We start from the raw sequence: 23379 nt of genomic DNA on the forward strand, positions 1-23379 counted from the left end.
TCCACTGTGGCAGGAGGTGGGGAGTGAGAGAGCAACTGAGTGGTACTTAGTTGCTGGCTGGGGTTAAACCACAACAGGAGCAACTGTTGTCCCAAACTGGCTGTGCAGGGCAGAGGTTGAATGTCACGGAGAGGGAGGGTAGTACTGCCTGCTGCTCCACATCTGCAGTAACAGCCATGTAAAGAAACTCACTGGTAGTGAAGCAGCATATTTTCACATTTGGATGTCCCAGGTGGGAAATAAGCTGTTGGGCAGTTGCACCTACTGTGAAAGAGGTGCATTTTAGTGGCATTGTGGGTCTGAACTGGCAGTTCCAGACGTGATTATGGTCAGTATTACGGCCTGCTTGTGGACAGCTGCTAGCAGTTATGGAAGAAGATGTCAGGGCCAGGCTGGGAACTGGTGCCAAAGACCTCACAGGAGTGGAGGGACTGTCGTGGGAGCAAAACAAGGTGAATGGTATAATTTAAACTTTGCCATGGGGCGATATTTCATTTGCATTTTCTGAAAAGGAATAGAAACATGCCTTTAAGAAGGATTGTTCTTCTGTGCACCAATAAGATTTGATCATTTTCTTGTAAATTCCTGGTGGTTTTCCGTAGTCAGGAGATCCTTTTCCTGTCTACAAAGAACTCTTCTTATTCCTCTCGTCTGTGCTTCAGCTTGATGTAAAACCCAATTCATTTCTGTATCACCTATCCCCTAAGATTGAATCTGTAGACATGTTAGGCTCCAGCCTGACTTCCCCTTCGCAAGGTACCGGAGTTGTGCGAGGTCGTCAGAGTGCAATTTGTCCAGAAGTGTCGTTCAGCTACAAAGACTCCCCTTCACAGAGCAACGAGGCACAGATCTCCTGCCAGCTGCCTTCCTTACAATGTAACTGGCAGCAAAGAAACTTGTCTCTATCGGCAGTTTAGGCACAAGAAGGGATTGCTTTCAAAGCATAGAGCTGGCAAATGTCTCCATGCTGTCTGCTAGTCCTAAATCTCTTAAAGCTGCTACCTCCAATGCCTCAAGTTTATCTGCCTCTTTCTTCACCACACAGGCAGTTCACTCTTTTTTCTTCTGTCTCTCTGCATCTCTAGTTCTGGAGAGCTTCTGCTTCCTGTATTAAAAACAAAACTAGACAAATCTTTAACTTTTTTGGACCTGGTGTGGGCTCTGACATGAGCTGAATAGTACTTCAGTCTCTGTTAAGTTGGTCTCAGTGAAGTTGCCATCTGAGTACAGCACTGCTAAGCCTGAGTAGGGGTCAGCATCAAGGTTTTGGAGGAGAAAAGGAAGGGAGAATTGACCATCACTGTTAGAAAAGGTGCTGAATTTGACCTAAAATGAGGTTTATCTCATGACTTACATGTCAGAAATCCTTTCTGCTTGATATATGGGTGCTTCATGTGGGACCTGGCTTTAGTGTTCTTAAAAAATTAGTATCTTATTGGTTTGTCATCTATGCTTTGCACAACTAAATGCTTCACACAGAAACTGGACAGATTTGTCACTAGCCCTCTCTGCCCTTCCGGGGGTAAACACTACTTTGAGCATATCTGCTCCACCGCCTTGTTATTATGAAGGCATGTGGAGATGCTTACTAAATGCAGACTTGACCCTATTACATGGAAAGGAAAAAGGGGTCAAAAGGAAAGGAACAGGAAAAAAGTGCTTTTTCAAAGGCAGGCAGAGAGAACATCAGTCCTAAAACTGTCAGGATAGGTGAGTTTTTACAAAGGGCAGAAAAGAGTAAAAGAAAATGGAAACAAATGAAAATACCTGCATGAATCTCCAATTCTGACTGAGGTACATTGTTCAATCCTGCAATACTATGGCTACAAAGATTGATCTTTTTACTCCTTGTAAGATGATCCTACCTTCTAATTTAGCCACAATTATTTTTTGAGGTGGTAGCTTAATTAACAGCAGATCTTATAATACATTTTTCAAGGATAGTGTTGCCTTATTAAAAAGTCACCCAAAGTCTGCTTGCCAAGCAATAATCTACACTTCACAGCTAGAAAGTTTAGTAAAATTATAGTGACTCAAAAATACCTGGGAGTCAAAAATAATTGGGAGCAAAAATGAGGGAACTGGGGATAGAGAGGTTGCAGATGTTATGGATACTTACCCTGTGAATTTCTACATGTTTCGACAGTAAATCAGTAGCCTCCTCATTGGGAAACTGAAACACAGAAAGAGAAGTGAATGACTCAGGCCAGTCACAGTTTGGTGACAGTCCTGATAAGGCCCTTGACCAGAGAGCTCCCATCTGGATGAGACAATGTACAATATCTCCAACCTGGTACTCTGAAATTATGAGAATTTAACTCTCCCTTTTTGCATAGGATCAAATTATTATATGTCAGTGGAAATAAAGGGGTGGGAGAGTGTTTATATGATGTCCTCACTTCTGTTCACTCCAAATCGTTTTCAATATCTATGAAGCATCCATTGTCTAAACCTGCAGCAGCCTTAACTAAACCCTCTGTATTGCAATTGATCACATGTGGGCAGACTGTTATGAGGGGAGTTCTGCTGAAGCCACGAGGACTCCACACAAGCACAGCAGGCCCTTTAAAGAGAGGTCTGAAACGTGCTCTAATAAACTGTGGTTATAATTAGAGCCCACTGGGAAAACCTGGCAAGGGACTGAATGGGTTCTTCTTTCTTTTTTCTGTTTTATTCTTCTACTCTGATATGACCTAAGGGTGATGTTGCATTTCATGGAAACATCCCTTTTTGAAGATTGTATGTCAGTGCTAAATCATAGGCAGAGACTGTGCTGGACTCTAGCAGGGCAGGCAACATTCAGAAACCATACTGAGCAGTAGCAGGGCAGAAAATATTCAGAAATAACACTGCCAAACCAAAATCACTTTTCCTTCTAATTATAATTTTCCAAAGCTATTAAGGATGTTTCAATGTTTACAGTTTCCCTTATTCACAAGCTGTATGTTAATGCAGCAATGAACCAACTGCAAAGCTTCTTGATTGTTCACAAAATTAGTAATATTAAATAAAAATTTATAGGACATAGCAGGGAAGGTACACAGTAAATAGGTAGAAAGAGAAAACAAAGCAGCTATGGAGAGTTTCAGAGATGACATTTGTTTTAATTACATAGGATCCAGGCATTCATACTAGAGAGGAAAAAGGGCCTCTTACTTCCAAATTTTGTGGAAATTGTGAGAAAAGCTTGAGAAGTTTTCTTTGATCTCATAGTTTTTAACATCACCAGATATTCCTTCAGCTATTTAGATTTAGAAGTTTAATTCATAAATTTATTAACTTCAGGAGTTAGAGATTTTGTTTGGTGCTTTCCAAAGTATTGGCAGGTCATTTGCTGTTCTTTCAGTCTCATAATTTCTTTACCTTCTACTGCTCTGTCCCAGTCCTACAGCACATAGTCTTGCCTCTCAGATGTGCCCTTTGCCGTTGCTGGTTGCCTTTGCCATTCACCTACACAAAGACAAAAGAAAACCCCAGAAGTGCAACCTTGGCATCCTTAATAGGAAAGGGGAATTGTGCTGCATCTTAATAATTGAGCAGCATCCAAGCATAATCTTGGTATTTTAGAAGAGAAAGCCATCACATGAGAGCAGCCAACATCCAGAAGATATAAAAAAGATAAACATTTTCTTTTTAAATAATGGATCATACTTTGCCTTCTGCAGGGTTTTACGTTTTTGCCAGCTGAAGTTTCATCCCTTTGCAAATATGAAAACAAGTACAAGCTTAAAATTCTTGCCCTGACTTAACACACCTACATATTCTAAACCCTCTCTGCTTAATGTTACTTTGTAGAACTACTACTCTCTAATCCTCACTCCTCTTAGCCCCACACAGCCAGTGTAACTGTGCAGGTGAGAGCGTGAGAGCTGGACTCTTCCTTGGCTCAGCAGCTGCTCACAGCCTCACAGCATGATGCCAAACGCAGGACCAGTCTCTCCCTTCATGGAATCCCACCTGAAAGAACAGGGATCACCAGATTAGGCAATTGTTTGCTTGCACTTTTTAGAACTGTCTTTGGGAAGATGATTTCCCAGTATTTTATTTCTTGCTCAGATGTATCAACTGACTAGAATAACATTCAAGATTCATGCATGCGAGTGTTCTGATGTCATTTGTGGGACAAAAATGGTAACATAGCAAAGTCAATCAGCTCAAATGTTAATTCCTAAATGGCTTCATTTGTGAAACTCCAGGCTCAAGAAGTGACACCAAGATGCCCCTATCTGGTGTGTTTTGACATTAGTCACAGACTTCTGTGCAGTGATGAACAGAAATGGTCACTTGGTTGACAACTGGGTAATGTGTTCAACAGCACACGTCAGTGTGTCCACTGACATCTGTCACTTATGGGTACATTTCTTAGTGTAGTGAACAAAGAACTCATAAAACACTGAGATGACAGGAAGCTGAAAGCTAAGGAGTATTTAAACTGTGCACCATTCCCCTCTGACACACAGGGACATGTTAATCTTTCATAAAGCGAGCAAAAGCTATGTCTCCTGAAGGTGTGGGCAGACAATCAGTTTCCTCTAGAGGCAAAGCCAGTGTGTTTCCTGTTCACAGTGTTGCAGTACAAATCACTGCCAGCACATGCTATTTTTAATCTGCATAATTTCAGTGACCTAATTTGTATCCTGTCTCATGCACCCTTTCAAAGCAGAGAGAGTGGCACAATATGATACAGGGCTGGGAATGAGTGAGCAGAGAATGAGTCCTGGTTTTCAGATTATTTCTAAAGTGAAAATAGAGAGAGAGAACTCTGAGTTTTCAGATTCTTTCTTAATTGGTGTGAAATATTCTGGGAAGCATCAAACATAATTTAATCTGTAAATATTTTAAATAATTTTTAAAAGTCTCACTTTTCAGAATAATTTGAACTTTCTGACAATGAAAAAAATGTATAAATGAAAGTGAAATATGCTGAATGTATGCACATAGTCCACAAAAAGTAAAATGTAGAAGAGGAAAAAAGCCAAAAGGATAACATGCAGGATTTTCTAGTTCTATGGCATCATGTGAAGTGAAACATTTTGGTTTCTGTCCAGGACCTCATCAAAAACTACAGCATATCTGCCTACTTATGCTTAAAGCAGAATTCTATGCTATTAAATATCACACAGAAAACCATACACTAAAAGACTTTTAGCAAGTTTATGTATTCAAGTGCTTCATTTAGGAAAATCTGGGTAGAACATTGTCTATGCAACCGTTTCATCTCTTGTTCACATGGCTAAATTATAGTCTTTAACTACATAACAACATACCACTTTATGGAGGGAGAAATTTCCTCAGTTTGAAAAGATAGACCAGTTCTATCCAAAGACAGTGCTGGCTTCCAGATCAGCAAGGCTGGGGGGGTCTCATATCCCATCGGCACACTCCACGGCTCACTTGCTGAGAAACCAAGCAAAGTGGGGTTTTATCACATGCATGGGGCTGGGCACACTGCTATAGGTTTTCAGATGTCTTATGAAAGGCAGGTACCAGTGAGATTCAGGAGTCCTTTCAGACATTGTTGGGTCCTCCACTCTGACCAAAAGCACTTCTGACTCCCTTACTCCTACCCCATTAGGCAGTGCACTGTCCACTCCTCAGTTTTCTCATCCCAGTTTTCTGGCCCTGCAAGACCTCACTTTGGCCTGTGCTCTAAGCCTTGTTCCCCTGCTTGTCTGTCCTCAAGTCATTCCCTTTCTCCCTCTCGCCCTCCCTCCTCTCTCAGGTCCAGTCAGTTCTTGACAGACATGTCCTGTTCCCACTGCTTACCATTAACGACCTCTTTTTCCAGCCTGATCAGCAGATCTGCTTCTCCCACCCCCCTTGTCAATCAGCTTCTTTCTCCTTTCTGCACTCATTGTCCCGTTTCTTGGTTGACATTGCCAGTCCTGGGCCCCCAAGCCCCCACTGCTTCTTCCCCCCCCTTAGCTTCTTTGCTGGATTTCCTGCTGTTCCCCAGACTGCTTGTCCTTATCGGGTCACCTCCTGCCCTCTGCATTTCAATCAACTTTCTCCCACCTACTGACACCACTCACAGGTGGACAGGGAATAAATGTCCTGAGGTGTCCAGATCTCTAGCACATGAAAATTCACGGTTTTTTCAAAGGATTCTAATAGATGCCTCCTTGACAGGAAGTCCATCATGCCTTTGACAGAGTTCCTGCTCTCAGTGCAGAGCATGGAAGTGCTATCAAATGAAATCTCACATAATTTTTTTCAGATGTTAAGCATAATTCCTTTTCCATTACTGTGGTTCTCAAAGATGGCTACTGTTTGGGCTAAAAAGTTTCAAAAATTCAGCCTGAGGCAGACATCCAGTGTGGAAAATTTAAATCCAAGTATAAGAGAGTTATAAGCAGCTGAAAACAGGATCTTATAATGAGAAGTGTCAGACAACATCAATATTGGAAAGTGCTACCAGCTTGGCCCATAATACAGGCTTTGTTAAAGACATCACCCAGGCTAACAATTGCTATATCAAGTTATAGGCTAATGCCTTTTGCAACTGCTGAGTTATAAAATCTTTAATGATCTTTTTGGTTGCAATGGTAAACCTGGCAGCGACTGGGAAAGACCCACAAAGCTGGAGAAAATGTAGAAAACCTGAGGTTTTCTACTGTGTTTAAGTTACAAGACTGGGAGCTGTGAAATCTGAATTATATTCTTGGCAATGTCACAGGCTTCCTGCGTGACTTAGGTCTAGCTCAAGGTTAACCTCCTGGTGTCTCAGTTTCCTCACCATATTTTTTGGGACAATGCTTATTTCATTTCCTAGGCGTGCTGGCATACTGAGCTGGCTTTCTACACTGCAATGCTGTGATACACTAATCCTCTGCAATTTTTCAACAGAAGGGAAAAATCAAACTTCTCGGGTTTGAATCTATGGCTTGCGTAATGGGAAGAAAGCAAGGAGGAATTGACTGGAATGATTCAGAAGCTCAAGTTATGTTGGGTTCTGTCCACAGAAGCATAGAATCACTGTGTTTGAGTCCTGAAATGTCATATAAACAGTGCTTTGCAACTCCTGTAAATGGTTTCCTGACTTTGTTAAAGGAAGTGGGCTGTCTACTTAAAGCTCTTGTCTGGGTCATGGTGACTAAACCTTTCTGCAGCTTGACTTTTTAAAAGTTTGCGTTTGTTTTAACTCGGAAATGTTCCCATAAGCCTCAACAAATAATAAGGGTGTAGAACATAATATACGTCCTTTGATCTGTGGAAGTGCAGAGATGTCTCACTGGTAGATGTAGCCCAGTTCACCTGTACACTAATCCACTAATGCTGACAGGAGTTAGAGGACTAACTCTATTGTGTAATACTGTAAACATGTCATAATTGCTTGTAAAACATGCAGGGAAAAGAAGTCTTGGGAATTATGAGAATTTGAATCACACTCAGCTGTTAAATATTAGAGATCCCCTGGATCAAATGATATTTGTCTTGCACCCATTGCAACCCCCTGGACCTCTCAGTCCAGTACAGAAATCATTAGCTCATTGTAAAAGGGAAAACAAAACCCTGTCTTAAGGCATCTGTTCATGTCAGGTACCAGGCATGTATATTCTGCAGCCTCTCCAGAGACACATAGATGTCTGTATAACTGTTCACCATGCCACGTGTTGTTGTTTGCATAAACATAATTGAACATGCTAATACAGAATACCATTATTCTGATATACTAAACTACACTACATGTGATTAAAAAATAACAATGTGTCCTGGGAACAGTTAGCAAAACTGCCAGAATGCAGATAAAAATTGTCTTATTAAAATGCAAAAGTAAGCATTTATCTTTCCTGTTATCCCTATGGGGGCCATTACACATAATAATGAAAAGATGTCCCTTGAAATGGCCTTACTTTTTAATGAGGCTTTTACCCCTTGAGTCATAATCTCCGTTTTACTAATTACAAGCAGAAATGGCTTCCTAAACCCTCCAACTGCTGAGTACAAGCGGCTTCTAAAGATGAGGCTTCCCAGTCGGTTCTCAGACTTGGGCAATTCAGAAAGTGTTGGGCTACAGCTAAGTTAAAGACGGGGGTTGACTCTTCAAGCCAAGCATGTGAAGACCCAGCAAAGACATCTGCACATCACAGTGTCAGTTCCTGGGCAATTCTGTGACATATTCCATAGTGCTTTTTTGTTAACAGTCCTCTGGTTAAACAAAAAACAAATGGGACACCCATTGTGATTACTTGCTGGTTGTTATTTGGTCCCATGGACACTCCTGTACTTTCCTTTTACTCTGGCACTTGTCTTCACTCAGAGCCTGAAGAGCCAGACATTAACTGCTGGTGCTGGGCCCCAGTTCTGACTCACTTGCCCTATCCTATTCTCAGTAGTACTCAAAAAACCACACGGTGCAGGGACTTGAACGCTTGTATTTCAGTAAAAGCCTGGCTTTTCCCTTCATCCGTCTATTTACTCATATCCTCTTGGGCTTTTGACCAACAAACCATTTTTGGTTAAAGTATTTTGGCAAATATGATCCATTATCACAGCCACTGTTTCTTCTACTAGTATTCAGGGCTTTGCTACACGTTTGACATGGGAACTGCCTTACACAGCAACAAGGGTAAGCATCTATTTCTGCAAGCTGTCACTCAGGGAGCTGCTTAAAACTTAACAGCACTGAGATTATTTTTATGATAAAATACTAAATCATTGCCAATGCAAAGGTGAATGGTTCAGGCTGTCAGTCTGAAGTCTCATAACGTGCACTGAAATAGGGGGTTCAGGGGGCCAAAAGGTATCTAACAATGCATTATTAAAGTTAGAAAACTAAGTAATCTAAAGGAAGGAAATTCCAAGATGATTTGGCCCTCCCCAGCTCCAAGCCATCCTTTCTTTTCCAAATTCAGTTATCTATTCTCGTATTGATGCCCCAGGTCATTTCATCTCTTCATTTTATGCTGGTGGTTTTCTCTCAGGTAATGAATATCAAAAGAGAGAGTAGAGAAGGAGTGAGAGAAGCTGATGGCTTTTTGTTTTAATGTCAAAAATTCTGCGAAAATTCCCTGGTCTGTAAAGGAACACTCCATTGTGACGTTAAAGTGAGAAGCTGGAGTAATCATCTGTGTGCTACAGTTTTTCTGAGCTTGGTCATTTTGAGGCAGATTTTCATAGCTACCTCTGTTATTTACAAAGGCCCTACATCAAAACCTACAGACACTAGAACTTCTTAGAGAAAAATTTGTCTATTATTTTTAAATGGGTGAACCCATTTCTTTTCCATAGTCTTTTTCTTGGAAATTACTGAACTGTTTGGCTAAAAGGTTCCATAGAGCAAAATACAGCCTGAGTCAGATAGCATGGAAACTATCACCACTAATGATTGAAGTTTGGCAAGACTGTAAATAGCAGAGTCTCTGAGTGAGTCAATCTTAATAATAGATGGGGCAGTCAAACCATCCTATATGATAAATTGTTATAACTTCCATTTCAGTTTGAAAGCCGCTGATGTTTGTGAGAGGCAGGTTGTCAGTAGAGCCCTTTAGTGATCAGCACAGCATGCAGAGGTTCCCCAAAATCAGGCAGCTGCTGTTAGACCTGGGATGACACTCAGAGGGGCTGACCTCATATTTCCCCTGTAACCACAGACCATCCTTGGTTTTGCTTGGCTCAACAATGCTTCTTCTCTCTCAGTTACATCACTCTCCCATAGTTTTCTTCACTGTTGTCTCTCTCTGACTTCTCTTCCCCTTCTCCTCTTTCCCTGGCTTCCCTTCTCACAGTATTTCAGCCTTTACCCATACACTTTCCCATGACATCTAACTGAGAGTTTAAACCAGTTTGGCTGCCTTAGATGAGAGCTATGGTTTCCATTCCGGGAGACAACAGTGCTGGCCATGTATTCCCTGCCCACTATCACCCTCTTCACCTCACAGTTCTTGATTTCTGGTAGGCCTGAGGATAAAAAAGGAGACAGGTTGGATTGCTTTCTTGGTGGCTGTGGGAAGAAGAGCTGGAAGCCTGGTCTAGTGTCTGTAGGACTTGTTTATGTGTCACATTCCATGTGGTATAGGAAAGTAACACTATATATGACTGTAATCTCTGGTTAGTGACATTTGGCAGCTCCCTGACTGAATTGCATCATATTTATGTTGCCTCAGACAAGTCTTAATTATGAACACTTTGATTTTTCTACCAGTTTTCCCAAGAAGTTCACCAAGCCCACATCAATCAGATCTGAATTATTTGAGCCCTTCCACAAATGTGCTTTTTTGGTTAGATTGAATGTGTCTAGGTTGGATGTGAGGTTTTCCAATGTGACTTCATTTCCTAGTAGGAAACAAGTACAGGGATCCAAGGTATGTCCCACTGCCCAACTGAGGGACAGCATCTCTGGACAGCAGCTTTTTGCAGACAGGCCTGACTGCTGGGTTGAGGCTGGCAGCTAGGGCAGGGGCTGGGCACTGTGAGGGGGGCAGGGAGGGGGACAGCTATCACCCAGAAGAGCTCTGTCCCTGGAAAGGGAGAGGTTTCTGTCATTCTCTCCTCTTCAGTGGTGTCTGATTTTGTGAGCACCAGGGGTACCTGTGTGTAGACTGCTGGGGACACAGGCAGCAGAACTACTGGCACAGGTGACCATCCAGGGTCTTGTGAATCTGAAGAAAACTAAAAAGGAAAACAGTGAAGATACTGAGACTCCCCATTAACTTGCTGGGACTTAACTGGATGTAATAAATCCCAAAAAACCCACATTGCAGACCTAATCAAGTGTTTTGTCACTGCTTCCCAGGCAGTGGAAAAGCAGGATAGAGCCATCCAAACTGACTATTCTATCCAGGTCACAGACCATATACAAGCAGCTAAAGATCTCCCACACCCCTCCCTCCCTAGAAGCAATGTGGCTGCCTTTGCCAGGGTGCCATGCCAGCATTAATGCTCCTTTCCAAGGCCAGCTGGCTGGCTTCTGGTGTCTGTGTATCTTTGCCATAGGCAATCCACAACTCCCAGATAGCTGGGAGCCTGCTGCATTGTGAGACTGCTTTTCTTCCTACTTCCTTCCAGAGGAATTGGCAGGAGCACCTATAAACCTTTGGTAAAGGCTGAAATTTTCAGTCTGAGTGGGTTCTTACTTGTCACCCTGAGCTAATGGAAAAACATGCATGAAGTTTGGCAGGCCAGGTAGAGGAGATGGACCTCCAACCCTTTGTCTCTTTTTGGCAAGTTTTGCCTTAGAGAAGATGTGGCAGCCAAGCAGGGTGGGGATTCCTTCTTGCTCTACCTGAATATGTCCTAATGGGATAGAGATCTGTACTTCTCAGACCTTTTATCAAACCAGCAAATGTAGGCAGGATAGCAAGCCTGAACTTTCAAAAGTCAGAAGCCAAGCTCCAAAACATCACAGGACTTGCTTAAAACCACTAGGTGTTTCTCAGATGTTTCCTCTGGGCACTGAGCTTTTATTTCATATTCAAGAGGAAACCAAGAGGAACATACTCTTTCTAAAAAAAAACCCTGAAAATATTTCACATGAACACTAGATTCCAAAAGATTAAGAAAAAAACAGAGTCACAAAGGCTTTCAACTCCCATAAAACTCTGGAAATAACTTATTTTAATTTCAAAACCCTCTAAGCTATAAAAGGAAGATTTTTGGTAAAGCAACTCTGACTCATTCTAACACATTCTTGTTTCATTCATACATTCTTTTGACTCAAAGACTAAAAGACTTGGATTGCAAAGCCTCATGCATGTGTGTTCTTTTTTTTATTTACTTCACAGCTTTTTTTGGGAAATACCTCAATGAATACAATGGCAGCTACATCCCTCCTGGGTGGAGAGAGTGGGTTGGATTAGTGAAGAACTCTCGCTTCTATAATTACACCATTTCTCGCAATGGTAACAAAGAGAAGCATGGATTTGATTATGCAAAGGTATTTTCCAGACGCATAAATGCCACATGATTAATCCATATAAAAATAACTTTCAGATAATTAATTAATTAACCAACTACAACCATGAAATTGAGATGTCATTTTCTCTCCAGGGCATTGCAGATGCATTTCCATGTGAGAATATTAATCACTCAACAGAAGAAAGTTCCCAGGGCTCTTCAGTGGAGCCTGGTGATTCTTCCCTCCCTCTCCCTGATAGAAAGTCATGTTTTGGTGGCAGAAGCAAACAGTAAATAAAAGCCTTTCCCCAAAAGAACTGTGCCCCCTGCTCTACTGAACTTTAAAGTTTTCTGAGTGTTGTCAGTTACTACCCACAGAAGAACCTTGGTTAATGTTGTTTTCCATTATCGAGTGCACACCAAAGAAAGGCTGTACGCCTGTGGTGTCAGACTCCGGATATGACTATGAGAATAGATAAGGGCAAGAATACAGCCATTGGAAAGGTTCAGAGATTGTTTGTGCTCTTGACAAAGTGTGGAAAGTATGCCAAGGTGACCTGCCCACTGCCATGAAGTTTCTTGGAAAGGCTTAGGAGCACAGATCGCAGACTGCAGAAAGCAATCTGGAATTTCCTCAGATTGTAGCTCAAGGAAGATGATACAGATGTTGCAGCTGTGCTTTCTGACCCATGTAATGAGTTTTTATTGAAAGCTAGTGGTGCCTGTTTCTGATTTTCCCATCCACAGAAATTGCATTACACTGATTATATATTTATAGAGAAAAAACCAGAAAATATAGAATATTGGTTAGTCATACATTCCTTACACACCCTGTGTATGTAGCTAGAATAGCAAAACATGAGAGGAATAGATGCTTTGGGAGAGCAGTCATACACGCATTTCACTTAAACAGGCCTCAAACCCAGAAATTATCACAACCCTGGTGCCTTGCACTCATTATCCATTTTGGAAACTAAAGGATCACTCACTGTCTCATCCATAAGTTTGCAGGGTTTGTAGCAGCCAGGGCTGCCGTGTGTGCTCCAAGGGGGCTGCAGGAAAGGGGAAGGGGCAGGGGGACAGGGAGCGGGTGAGCGAGGAGGTCACAGCTGGTTGGCTTGTCCTAGCACTGACATGCGACACAGACCTTGTCCCTCAGGCTCTGCTTTTGCAGCTGTTCAGGGCCTCGAATCCACAACATAAGATTAGTCATGCCTGGAAGTGCTTGAAATTACAAACATTGTCTCAGCACTTTCTCAATGAAGCTCGAGCTAGACCTCCAGGCCAACAGTGAATACTCCAAGGTGGCAGGTGGTTTAATTTAAGTTTTCATCTTTTTTTCTTAGTTCCATTTCCTCCCTTTTCCTTGTAGGCTTCCATTTGCCACCTTAGCTGTGGGTTAAGCCAGTTTATTAGTGAGTCACAACCTTAATCTCAGCAGCTGCACTGCTTAAATTTGCACAATTAAATGAACAGAGCCCACAGGAATTCAACTGCTCCCTGCATTCTCATTTGCAATTTCTTTGATTAAGATTTTTTGCAATCTGTTGCCTGTTGTAGCTGTCTTCCACTTTGTACATATGCAAAAGTACAGTCTGAACAAAGAGTGTGCAACAAAGGTTTATGTAAACATAAAACCAGATTAAGATTCAGTGTTATTTGGGAGCCATTACCTTGTGAAATATTTTATCAATGAAATTTAAGAAACACATCTTTGTCAGTACAGTCTGTCATTTTAAATGTTACTTAGCATTATCTTACCAAATCTGGTAATCAAATTTACTTAAAACTTTCTGTTGTATCTGATTTGCAAAATACTGTCTCATTTATGTGGCATTGCCTGCTTAAGAAAGTAATTACTGCTCAGTCTCCTCTATGCTCCCTTAAATCATACATCTCTTTGATGGTATGTTTTTACTTCCTGATCTGAGCTTTAATGAGGACTTGAAAAATAACGTAATAACATGATAGTATGTGATCTAATTAATCATGCACTTTGTAACTTTTGCTTTTTGTTAATCGTATGTTCCAGGACTACTTCACAGACCTAATCACTAATGAGAGCATTAATTACTTCAGAATGTCTAAGAGGATATATCCCCATAGGCCCATAATGATGGTCATCAGCCATGCTGCACCCCATGGCCCCGAGGATTCTGCACCGCAGTTCTCAGAGCTCTACCCCAACGCTTCCCAGCATATGTAAGTCAAAACCACACACTGCCAGACCCGCTCCTTGTGTCTGCTGCTGTGAGGGGTTTGTGGGGTTTGTTTATGGAGACATCGCAGGAACAGGGAATTCAAATATGAGACACTCATGTAAGCAGAGAATGTTTGCATGTTTCTTTTGCTGTGCTTGCTCCTTTCGCGGGGGAGAGTGACAGCTCTGACCATTATTAAAGCAGAGAGAAGCCCTTTTCCTCCTGGGAAGTTGTGGGAGATTAAAAGGTCAGTATTTGGCTTTGTAAGGGCAACTTCTTACAATACCCTGAAAATATGTAGACACAGGTCAGGATCTGTTGGAAAGATATTACTTCCTTCGTTTCCCTCTAAGATATGCACTTCCTGGGCTCTAACTAACTGAATGCATTGAGAGTAAAAACACCCTTTTGAAGCTTTTGAGTGTACCAGATTTGTTTAGAGACTAGATACTGGCAGATTCCCAAAATAGCCTATCAGACTGCATTTTTAAATAACATGCTTAATCTTTTCTGGTGAATAAAATATAACAAAAAAACCCCAACTCTTCATTTTGTTTCTAGAACCAAAAGCAACTTCAGGTAAAAATCTGTGGATTGTCCACATCTGTGGATTCCACATATTGCTTCATAGCTTGAATATTCTGGGTCCTTTTCCTTATAGTGAGAGGCAATGGAAGATTTCCGCTGCACTTGTGCCTACCATGGGTTTGTACACCAGTCTTTCCATTTGTTCTAAAACAATGTCTTTGCACACCTTCAAAAAGAAAAAAAAAAAAAACAACCCAAACCAAACCCCACCAATCACAAAAAACACCTTAATTAAATATTTCAGCTGGATTGTACATTTATTTGTCCTCTCAAAATGAGGAGAAATCAATTTCATTAGACAATGGGAAAGCTTCTTGGTCTAAAAGTTGTATTTTGGACATGCTGCAATAGTTCACACACAAGGATGGTTTTTCTACTTACATCAGATACTTTAATATTTCAAGGAGTGGTAGTTACTGCATAAACAGCATGCATAAACTGATCACTAGTTGGAGCCAGAAAGAGATTTGCTGTTCATGGCACATGGTAACGTTTCTGTTGTTTTGCATCTTTTTATCCTCTTACTGGCTGCTACTTTCTAGATATGCCAGTTTCCCTGACCTTATAATCTTACATTCTCCATGATCCCACATTCCTGGGACTAGACTGCAAGTAATGCAAACCAGTCAGCAATGTTTTGTAGTTATTTATGTATTCAGAGTAATTTCTGCCTGTATAGGGAGCTAATGAAGATTTTAGTTGGTAAATAAGGTAGACACACCTGTTATTATTGGGTTGTATGGAAGAACTTCCTCAGTCAGTATCCTGAATTATGTGCTCCAGCAGAAAGTAGCAGGGAATGATGGTGGGGCGAGGGGAAAGTAAAACCACAAACTTTTTCCCTGTGTTTTTCTAGCTTCTGCAAATCACCAGTTTAGGTGAAGCATCCAGGTCAGTGTGCCCCATTCTCTTTGCACTGATTTGATCTCTTTTGGAACTCTGGTGGCAGCCTCACCATCTTGTGGCAACAAGTTCCACGGTGTCACTCTCTTCACAGGGGACAAAGGGCTGCTTTTTGTTTCCTTCTAGACCTGAATCTTGGTTATGCCACCTGTGTCCCCTACTTCCCATTCTGTGAAGAGTAATGAATAGTCACTATATCAAATTGAGCGGATTTCTCCCATGCCTCCTTTCAATTGCCACTTTTCATAGCAAGAGTGTTATATCTATTTGTTCTCACCCCATTCAACAGATTGCTTCCCATTTAGTAGCACAGACTGCCTGGCCTCAGGCAAGCCATCCTGTCTCCTGGGGGACTATCCATCATACAGGAGGGCAGGATTCAAACTGTTTCCGCTTAGCTGTGGGGACAGTGTCTGGAAGAAAAGCACTGAATCATTGTATCTCACCCTACCTCTCCCCAGGCCAAAGCAACTCATTTTAGGCTCCTTGCTCCCTGTCTTCTGACAAGTGCTTGTAGGAACTTGCTTTGGTTTATCATGCTCTTGACACTTTCTACTGCTTGGTGTTTTCAGCCTGCTTGTTTTCTAACTTGTGCTAGTAGAACAAACAGCTTTAGTTAGTCTCAAAATTTTTAACTGCCTCTGCACCTTATACAGGTTATTTGTTACCTGCAAAGATTAAGCAAAATCTTAGCTAAAATTAATTTTTATTTGTGTGGACTCCTGGGGTCTAAATACCTTGCTCTGGTAGGCTGCTTGTGAGAGCACTCAGCTGTGCTTCTTCTTGCCTTCTGGTGTTGTTTATTTCTTGGCAACCTTCTTGCAAAGAGTTTTTTCTCCAATGACCTCAAGAGATCCTTGCTGGCTTGTCTTGTTTCTTCTTGAACTGCATGTGTTAAAGTTCAGTCTGCAGACTGAGAAATGAGACAAATTGAAGATAAACTGCTAACTTGGGTTTTGGTGGCTGAAGATTCCTACTGATTTCTCTATCAAAAATACGAGCAATGTGCTCTAAAAGATATGAGAAGTTCAGTTCTCACAGAAATATTCAGTGCTCCCTATGAAAACAGCACAAGAACAATAAAATCCCTCCTGCCAAGGTTTGTGTAATTTGAACATTTAACCCTTAGGTTTTCTTCCTTGGTGGTCAAGCACCATTTGAATCTCTTTCGTTCTGACCTTGGGTGACAGCCATCTGACCTTGGATTTTGTTTTTAAAAATGTAGTTGCTGTATCATGTTACTGTAACGCCTACCTCCAACAAAGAAGGGAAACCAGGTCAAAAGCTGCTTGCTGGCTTAACAAACTGAGATGGAAGGTTATACCTACAAACCAAGGATTAAGATAGCCTGTCAACCACATGTGAGAAGTTTTGCTTAAAAGAACAGTAGCTGAAGCAGACCCTTAAATTATGTGATGTCTCTTTGCTGGTAAAGTGCCTGCTAAAGATGGAAATACTGCCACTATATATTAAAACAAAACAAAACAACATCAAAAAAGCAACTCAAAAGTTTGTTTAGAAGAAGTTTTCCACTGGCACATATAAAGACGGGAGTGGCTATGGCAGGAAATACTCCAGTTCAGGGAGAGCTCTGCCCTCAAGTGTGGGCGTCTATTGGTCTCATTTCCTCACTTATCAGCATGGCAAGAATAAAATCAAATGAATGCAGCAGCAAAGTCCATAAGATTTATGAAAAGTACGTCAAAGACAAAAAGAAAGTGAAGAATTACCATCATTATGTTACAGTCCTGTCCTCCTCAGCACAAACAGGCTCAGTCGCATGGAAAGTCTTCCAAAGACATGAACAGTAATGATGTGTACACTGTTTACTTATTAAGTGATTCCTGTTAATTCTTATTAATTCCAGTTTAAAATTAAACACAAACTATATCACACTGGAAACAGCAGACTATTGTTTTTAAGCATCCATTCTCCCTCCCACTCTCCCACTTCTCCTCTCCATAAAATATGTCCTATTTCTGACATCTAAAAATATTTCTGAAGGTTTATTCTGGCTGCTATCACCATAATGAGTGATATATTTTCTGAAAATAAATCACACTAATGCATGTACTCTAACTATCCCCAGACATTATTTCTGTGAAAGAAAATGGGGCTGTAGAAGACTTACTAGATGAAAGCAATACTGAGATTTTTGCTGTGGTAATGAACATCATCTGTCAAGGAGCAGGGTTGTTAGGCCTTTGGAAATGTTGTTGTTAAGTATGAAGTTATGTTACAGGACAATCTTGTTTCATCAGACAGCTGAGCAGGAAAGCTCTGATTCAAAGGATGCTCTAATGAAAGCCTGAATTATCTGTTATTTGCAGGGCCTCTGGCACTTTAACTTCCCTCTACCTTCCAGTGTGAACCAGTCTTAGGGGAACTGTGAATCAGACTTAAGCTGTTTATAAGCTGTGAAGTAAACAAACATTAGAAGCAAAAATCTGCAGGAGACAGGTTTACTGAAGAATGTAAAAAATGAAAATCTGAACCACTACTGGCTGTGCTGAGTTAAAATCCTTGGGCTGGCAGGAGAACTGACAGCCAGATTTTATGACTACCTGGAAGCAATCCTATTGCCAAGCTAGGAACATTAGGAGGAGCAGATAGAAATGATGTCTTGGAATAGATCAGAAACCTTCATAAGCTAAGAAAAGGTGGCAGATAAGAAAGGCAGAACTTTATATTTCCGTTTAAAGATCATATGAAAGGTGCTGATATACCAGGTGTGTAGGTCAGCATGTCTGCAGTAGGGAAGTGTCAAAAGAAATGCTGTTGCAGCTCTGGATCCCCAGAGTAGTCTTTAGTGTGAGTTTAGGGTGTGGGGTGGCTGCAACTGGAGTCACTGAGGCCGAGTCTCAAACATCTGTCAGTAACAATGGTATTTCTTGTAATGTGGACACGGGACCATTAGAGTGGGCTCACACATTTGCATCAGCAATAAATCTTGACATGTCAGTGTGTAGTGTCACTGCTGGCCTGAGGCCTACTTGGACCCCTGACTTAGAGATAAATTATCAAAATCGTAACACTCGTCACTGTGGGTGTGATTTTAAACAAGACAAGAAGAAATGGTGTGAAATAGAAATGTAATGTTTTAGTTGCACAATTAACTTCTGCAGAAGCATCAAATTATGTTTCCTAAATGAAAAAGGTGTTACATTTAACAGGCAACAACTGTTTTACTTCTTTGTTCTGAAATATAGCGGTTGCGTTACACTTTGGAATGTAAGTTTGGAAACTTTCATACCCCACATACCTAGATCAATAAATATCACTGGGTTTAAAAGATTCCCCTTTTAAAAGGCAGCAAAAGCAGACCCAGAATGGTGAAATTCAACTTCACTTTAATACTGATCATGGCCACTGGTTGTGGGGGTTTTTTTGACTTCTAATTTTGGCCAGAACCTAGGCTTCCTGCTTTCCAAGAACAGTGTCTAAACCTGGAAGTCTACTTTCCCTGGAAACAAGGAATTTGCTTCCTTTGTTTATTTACACTTGAAGAAACATGACCACTTATGCCATGTTTGCTAATCATATTTCAAAGAATAATAGAGGTGCTAATTCTGTACAGAAACTATTCGTTTTTTTCAATCAGTTTTACCAGAGGTATTATTTTAAAATGTTGTTGACTTTTATTTTTATGAAACAAAAATGTTCTTGGGCCATCTAAGTACTGTATTATTTTCACTAACTGGAGGAATCCCAATCCAAACAGAAGATTAGCCAAACACTTTTGGGATAAAACCCCCTGAGAACTCTATGGAATTATTCAAGCCCAACATTTTTAGACAGTATTTTTGTGAACATAATTTCTTTTGTTGAGTAGAAACAGGAGGGAATTAGGAGATTGTAAATAGGAGCAAACACAGATTTTACCTATGAGAAATTGAACAAATGTTTGGAAACATACTTTTTTCTTTCCACATTATCCCATCTGTTAGAGACATGTATATATTTAGACAATTTTTTAGAAAGCAAATGTTAAAGTTGTACTAAATTCTTGAAGCTCTTAAAACATGCTGAACTCTCGCAATCCCTTCTTAAACTGCAAAATATCTTTTAGTAACAGTGATTTGCAAAAGGGCTATATTCCATTTATTTCATTATCACTATTCAGTTCAGTTACTAGTCGAAGCTAGTCATTTCTTAATTATTTGTTTGGAGACTCCATTTTAATAGATCCTCAAGTACAAGCATCCATTTTTTGGGTTGTTGGTTTTTTTTTTATTGTTTCTTGTCTAACTTAAAGTTATTGTGGTACCTTAAAAGCCAAATAAGATGCGTTCTTAATTTTGAAGTTCAAATTTAAATATATAAATATAGTAAATATGTTGTCAGAGTTACTGAGGCCTTTTGATTACAACAGTGACTGCTAATACTGCTCCTTTTCTCTCAACATAACTATAAGTATCTATTTGAACTTATGTTTACAGACAAATAAATTATAAATTTTGTGGAGAATCTTTCTTTAAAAATGCAGTAATGCTTATAAATATTTATTCCTTCCATAGTCTATAGATCATTTGATTATCACTGTAAATTTCTCTGTAAACTTATTCACGTAAGTAATTGATTACAAAATCTCAGGGTGAAATGTTCTCATTGTAAGTATGCATTTATAGGAAAGTACCTGACTATGTTCAGCATTTGTTATTGTTAAGTATTTTGAATTTTTTTGTTAGTTTAACTGAGAGTATCAACTCAGGATTTTGTGAACCTGACATCTTCCAGTGCCAGAACAGATCTGTTATGGAGTGCCAAGTGGTCTCTGTGTATTAAGTTCTTCACAGTATGTGTTGGACAAATAAAAGTGAGCAGCAGAGCAATCTAGATTTGCCCAAGTTAGTATATTCTACAAGAATGACAAGTACTACAGTAGCAACTTGCCAGACTTAGAGGGCATGGACAACCTGAAAATAATGGGCTACCTGGTACTGTGTGCTGATCATGGGTGAACTGATGTACTCAACACAAGATGGACTCATGACTGAGAGGAGTCCATGGAAAACATGGTACCTATCTTCAACTTTATCCTTCCAGTGCAAAGAGGAACCAAGGAAATGTAGATGTCAGTGTTACTTTACAGCAGTACTTGTCAGTACAGAGCAAAGTTGTTCCCAAAAATGGAAGGATAGAAACAGTGAGAGACCATGCCATAATGACTTTCAAGGGCTTATAACAGCTAAGCATTTAATTGATATCTCCAGCTGCTTCAAGAAAAAAAGTTGTGATAAAATATTATCGCTGACCAGGAAGAGGTTTGTCTACATGGAAAAGTTTTCAGAAACCAGCAATATTCTGCCTAGGATTTACCTCTGCAGTGGTTGGTTGGCTGGTTGGCTGGTTGGTTGGTTGGTTGGTTTACACCAAAAAAATAAAAGGTAGGTAGATTTGAGAGCAGGGTCAGATCTTATGACTGGCAACCAGTGCCATTCTGGTGGATTTCTGAAAGGCCCAACAAACTGGGGTACACAGGGAACATATAGAAGTGGGGTTTTGAACACTCGGACACAAAACCCCACAAGAAGTGGGGTTTTGGAATTCCTTTCTGTCTCTTCCTTAGTACTCTTTCTCTGACATTATGGACCCCTGTTTCACATTTATCCATCAGCCAGTGACACTGGATATTTCACAGAGGGTTCCTGTTCCTTGAATTGTCTGGGAGGAAAATTCTGCTCACTCTCTGCCTGCTGCATTTCTCACCCAGAAAATTCAAAATGCATTTGGAAAGTGTCTGTGAAAGGTTTCAACCACCCTGCTAAACCCTTGAGTGCTGCTTTTAAAAACTATCCATTATGTGGAGGAGGCTTCTCACAATAGCCTGGGAACATAAGACCTGAGCCTGCTTCAGCAGCTGGCTCTCCTTCCTGGCACAGCAGCAGGCTGTCACCGCACTGCCGGCTGAGCTCAGCTCACAGCCACCTCATCCCTCTGTGGCTGGGGCACTCAGGACCCCACTGAAAAAAACCCCAGGGTTTTACTAGGAAATGCTGATTAATCAAAACTGAGCTCTTTCATGGGAAAACATCTTGTCTGATGAACTTCCAAGGAAACAGAGAAAAATTTGCACTGGAAATATCCTTCTTTTCTGTCTGATAACTGATAAGTTCCTAAGACTTGCTTCTTCAAGGTCTGGGTCTCCCTCTGCTAGTACTGCTGGCTAGCCAGTAAAACAGAGGGCTGTGCTCCTGGGATAAATCTTATTAATTTTATGACAGTATTAATTTTAAAAGTCAGACTTCAACCATGGGAAATTACAAAAGCTTTGACTTTTCAATATGAAATAAAAGATTTTTCAGCAGAAGAGGAATTCTAGTTTATGTTTGTCTTTGCTCAGTAGGGAGTTAACCTTTTCATACTCCTTAATCTCTATCAAAGTCCTGTGATACTGTTGCCTTACTTCTCTTTTCCCTTGAGACTAATGATTAAGTAGGTTAGTCAAAACTTGCTGTGTTTACTAGAGGCATAGTTCTCAAATTCTGCCTAGCTTCTCAAATAATGGTCTCCAGTTAAAATGTGTACTCCAGTAATTTATTGAAGATGACTATCAGTTTACTACTTTATTCTTTCAGCTGATTTTTATCCTCAGAATATGTAGCTAAAGGTCATACATACAATATCTGATACAAAATCAACTTGATTCCTGTGATCACATACAACCATGTAAAGAAAAATGAAAGCTAAGGGAAGGACTGGTCAAAGGTATGACTTCAAGTTATACAGTATTCTGAAATTGTTCATTTTAAGAAAAGACAACTACACATAAATATTTCGGTGGGAAAAATGTACCTTTTGTTAGCGCACGTTATAATTTTCTGTACCTAAGCAGCAAATTAATATTGAATTGAATTTTTATTCTAAACTGAGAAGAGAATAATAAGAATCAAATTAATCTAATCACACAACAGTATTTTCTTCACTTTCTCTTTATGTTTAATTTTCAAATGTAATGCTGCAATTCGTGCATCATGTACTGCAGTGTAATAGAAACAGGGGAAATATAAAACCCAAAGAACCTAATCAGAATGACAAAGCCTAGATTCCTTCTTTCTAGAGAAGGAAATTGTTCATATGTAGGTGAAACCATTATGGGACATCAGTTTTGCTTGGTTTCTCTTCACCTTGTTGCCATGTATGCTAGGTATAAAAACAAGACTGATGGAGAGCTCTTGTAACATGCTTCTCTGTAGGGAAAATTCACTTGAGACATTTTTTGCCACACCTTTTCTTCCAAGGTGATATCTCTGGGAAAATATTCTTGTTTCTTATAGGACATCTTTCATAATACGCTGGCTGTGGATAGAACACCGCTCTTAAATATTTCTTTTGATGTTTGTACAAACTCCTAAAGCATCATTCTTTGCTTTAGATAGGACTCTGTTCCATACTTCTTCTTAGTACTAATATTGAGAGCACTGTTAGCTCGGTTTTGTTGTCATGGTTCATTTTATACTTGCAATGCACTGTGCTTTGCATTCACATTAAATAAATAAAAACACCTCAACAGTATTTAGTGTAGAACCAACTGTAACACTGGTGCTGTTCTTAATACTGACTGCTCAATTTCTCTATCCCACTGGAAAATACCTTTCTTTGACTTTTATTTAAAGGTAATTTTTCTACTGGGAGCATCAGGGCAATATACCCTAATATTAAGGGGAAGCAGTCATTTTTGATCTCTGACTTCCTTAATTTTTCTGCTTATCTATATGAGATGCATCATTCAGATAAGCTTTTTTGATGACTACAGTTTTGTTTGAGAAACAGATTTTAGCAAATCCCAAATGTTAACATGGAACCTGTAGTGGTCTTTGAGTGTGAAAGAAAGCTTGGAAAGCAAGCAGTT

General features: G+C 40.3%; 1 protein-coding gene across 14 annotated transcripts in view; it reads left to right on the forward strand.

Annotated features, from left to right (window-relative positions):
* Positions 1-23379, forward strand: part of SULF1 (sulfatase 1) — a 123862-nt gene that overhangs the window by 67669 nt on the left and 32814 nt on the right. For all 14 annotated transcript variants that reach the window (XM_042035753.1, XM_042035763.1, XM_042035757.1 and 11 more), the window contains 2 exons: positions 11724-11875; positions 13868-14037. In XM_042035753.1, the coding sequence (XP_041891687.1) occupies positions 11724-11875; positions 13868-14037 (322 nt within the window). The remainder of the gene's footprint in view (positions 1-11723; positions 11876-13867; positions 14038-23379) is intronic.

Source organism: Corvus kubaryi, unplaced genomic scaffold (assembly GCF_017639235.1).
Source record: "Corvus kubaryi isolate FWS band 111438036 unplaced genomic scaffold, C.kubaryi_AGA036_p1.0 37385, whole genome shotgun sequence".
Taxonomy (NCBI): Eukaryota; Metazoa; Chordata; class Aves; order Passeriformes; family Corvidae; genus Corvus; species Corvus kubaryi.